At 40.3% G+C, this 3,554-nt stretch overlaps 1 protein-coding gene across 1 annotated transcript in view; it reads left to right on the forward strand.

Annotated features, from left to right (window-relative positions):
• WDFY1 (WD repeat and FYVE domain containing 1) overlaps window positions 1–3,554 on the forward strand; it is a 37,414-nt gene that overhangs the window by 22,640 nt on the left and 11,220 nt on the right. The window contains exon 5 of the mRNA XM_019503649.1: window positions 184–334. Within this exon, the coding sequence (XP_019359194.1) occupies window positions 184–334 (151 nt within the window). The remainder of the gene's footprint in view (window positions 1–183; window positions 335–3,554) is intronic.

The raw sequence follows: 3,554 nt of genomic DNA on the forward strand, positions 1-3,554 counted from the left end.
TCTGGGTTGCAGTCAGTATGGCTAGAGGTGAGGTAAAAGTCCTGTTCTTCTGGAATTGGTATCTCCAACTGCCACATACTACTTACCTTATGTTTTGTGTGCTTTTTTTTATGAGACTTCAACTGAAGCACTTGTAGCAAAAAGTTCCAAAACCATTTTATTTACTTTATTTTTTTTCCACAGCTCATCAAAATCGGGTGTCTGCTGTTACTTTCTGCCTGACATCAGAGTGGGTTATCAGTACTGGTCATGATAAGTGTGTCAGTTGGATGTGCACCAGGAGCGGGAGCATGCTGGGGAGACATTACTTTACCTCCTGGGCTTCATGTTTACAGTATCCTTTGCTGACAAATTGGAAGAACAGATTTCTTCCCCTCACCCCAACTTAATTAGCTTGAAATCTGAAGTTTCCTTTCTGTATAACAATGAGGTTCAGATTTGTTTGTTTTAAATCTACCTATACCTCTGCTTCACTTACAAGGAAGGTTCTTAGCCAGTTCTTAATGGCATAAGTAAGTTTCTTGGTCTTCTGCCATTCATTATCTTCTATACTGAATACAGGAGTTTTCAACCTTTTTGGGTCAGTGTGTACCCCTGGCAGCCAGTCTAGAAAGCCCCCTGACGGGGGCCCTGACGGCCAGATGAGTGGTGGGGAGTGGCCCTGGCAGCCAGATGGTGAGTGTGTGGAGTACCTGCTGAGACCATCCTAAGTACCCCCAGTTGAAAAGCCCTGGAATATAATGAACCCAGCAACTAACTCCTAAGATAGCACCTTGTTTTTATTTTTCAAGCTTGTGAATTTAAATGACACCAAAGGAAGTGAATCTGAAATGTATCTACTGGTTACAAAAATGAATTGCAACTCCTACCAGATGTCAAAGCCTGGCTGCGTTTTGTTTGGGGGTTTTTTTCCTGTTACGAAACTGTAAGAAACTGGACTTTGTGCTTTACGGCTTGTCTGCATGATATAACTTTTGTTTATCAGGTTATACTTTCTTCTTAGTTGGAGACAACACTTTAATTACACAAGACAATATATAAATAGTCACCAGACTGACCTTGTGTAGGGAGAGAAAATTAACTGACTTGTATTATTTCTCCTAAGATGTATTTTAAGTACTGGAGCAAGGTAGCTGTGCATGCTGGTTAGGTTGTAATCTCTTCTAGGAAGGTTTATTCTTGGATGCACCTTTTATCAGATGCTCTGGGTTCTCTCTCTTACCTGCCATCCCCTGCTTAATCTCTTGTTAAAGCTACTCCATATCTGTAACTATTGCCCTGTTAGCACATGGCGTTTTATGGCAATTGGAACACAAACTTAGTTCATTGTCCCATGGTAAGTCTATCTTGAGGAGGAGGTTGTTTCTTCAACCAATCTTCACTTTACTTTCTAGGGTTCTCTAGGCCAGCTGGAGAATAGCTTCTTTGGAAGCTTATCCCTCTGCATAGTAGGGTTGTGCTGTAGATGAGCCTTATCTGGCACTCAGTCTTAGATTTTTTCCCTTAATTTCCTCTCAACCCTAGTTGGATCTCCTCAGCAACTGGTCTCCCTCTAATTGCAAGTTTGTACCCAGCTGGGACAGGGACAAGCTATGCATTTCTTCAAAATCGGTTAATCTTGCCAGTCTTTGCAGTTTTTTGTATTTATTGCTATTTATGAACTGTCCATTTCTGTCAGTTACCAGTTTTTATGTTAATTCCTCTGTAGCCAAGACTTCATATGAAAGATACAAGCACCACATCAAGAGGCACTTCCTATCTTCCCCTTACTGTCCTCTTATTTCTGTTTGACATAAGTTAATTTTACAGCCTTATCTTCAGACTCTGACCTTCCAAGTATAGGTCCTTTCCAAGGTGCTGTAGCAATTGTTTCCAAGTTGGATCTGACTTATTACTTGCTGCTAAATTATTTCTGTCCCTTAATGTTCATGTTTAGGAGTTGCCTGCAGCTTGCCCCTCTGTCACTAGTTTTTTTTTTTTTTGTCTGAAAAGCTGTGATGTGTTCCCTTCATATAGTGCTGTGGGGTTTTCGGTATGTAATTAACTTTGCGTGGGAAGTATGTGCATGAATAGTATTGTCATCATGGATTTTTTTAATGTGCTTTAAACTTGGCAACTTGTTAGCAAATGATATGGTCATAACAGCATCACCTCATAAACTGCTTAAGGCTGCCACATTGACCATCAGCCATTGTCTACTTCCAAGCCTGTCAGTCCAAATGCTGGGAAATCCAGGTTTATGAACTGTAATTGCCCAAAAAGAAACAGCTGTCCAGCCCAATGCCATGCTTATTGCCTGATTTTATTATTACTTAATTAGCTGTAGGTGTTCAGAATTTGTCATTCAGAAGTTAAAAACAAATACATTCTAGTACTTGATTTCCTTACTGATTTCAAAGAAATGTACTTACAGCATTGGGTTCTTTTTAAGGTCTCCCATCTGTGCACTGGCTTGGCTTTCTCTGTTTTTGAGGAATTGAGTTAGTTATGAAGTAACACTGGTAGAGTAGAAAACAGCACTAAAATTGAAAGCAGTCCAATCTTACTGTATATTTATTCCTAATGCAATGCTGCATGTTCCAAATTGCCACCCCAGTGAGAATAATGTGCATTTGTGTTCTCATCGTGAGATTGACCTGAAGGGTAGGCAAGGGAACCAAATCCATAAGCATCCAGTTTCCACTCCTATTGTGAACCAACTCCAGCTACCTTTGTAGGAATATTCTGGTATAGACTGTTAGGGTGGAAAAGTAAAGCTAGATATTTTTTAACAGAAAACCCCTTATTTTGGTTCTTAGTGACATGACTCCTTTTCTTTCTCTTTTAGATGAAATGTTTAAATAGCAAACAGCAGGTAGCAAATGCCCTTTTCAGTGTGTTCTGAGTATTCAGCATCCTTTATGAATCTAGATATACTAGTTAGTCAATTCCAAAAGGATTAACTATAGAGAGAGAAAGCTGAGTACATGTTTCTTGGCTGAGTGTTGTCTTTGAGGTGATGGCAACATAAACTTGTGGAAGAAGGAATACTGATATACTACCTTAGACACATTATTAAAGGTCTACACAACATATAGCCTCTGACATGAAACTTAATGGGCACAAGGTGTTTGAACATGTTGCAGTAAACCAGATCTTGAAACATCTGCTTTCTTACCCTTGTGATAATAGGCAACAAACCTCTGTTGGGAATCTCCGTAGGTTTATTCCCTTGAGTAGGGTGGTTAGACTGACTTCACTTTTATCCCTTTGCTCCTAACAGTCATCCTGATCACTTAGTTTATGTGGTATCCTTTCCTTTTTTACCCTTTGTCTTGCTTGTTTACATTGCTGGCTCATGGGCAGGGGACTTGCTTGCTGAGCAAAAGGAGATCTCTTGTCCTCTGCTTTTAGGCACTAAGTACCTAATTTGGAATACAAATCTAACCAGGAAGCAGAGCCCTGCCCTGGGAGGTGACACTAAAGTATTTCCTATATGATGGTCCAGCTTGCTTCTGTTAAGCCTTAGTTGCCATGACAATGAAACATGCCTCCTCCCCCCCCCCCCCCCTTCC

The sequence above is a fragment of the Gavialis gangeticus genome, unplaced genomic scaffold (genome assembly GCF_001723915.1).
Source record: "Gavialis gangeticus isolate Ggan-Ray unplaced genomic scaffold, GavGan_comp1, whole genome shotgun sequence".
Taxonomy (NCBI): Eukaryota; Metazoa; Chordata; order Crocodylia; family Gavialidae; genus Gavialis; species Gavialis gangeticus.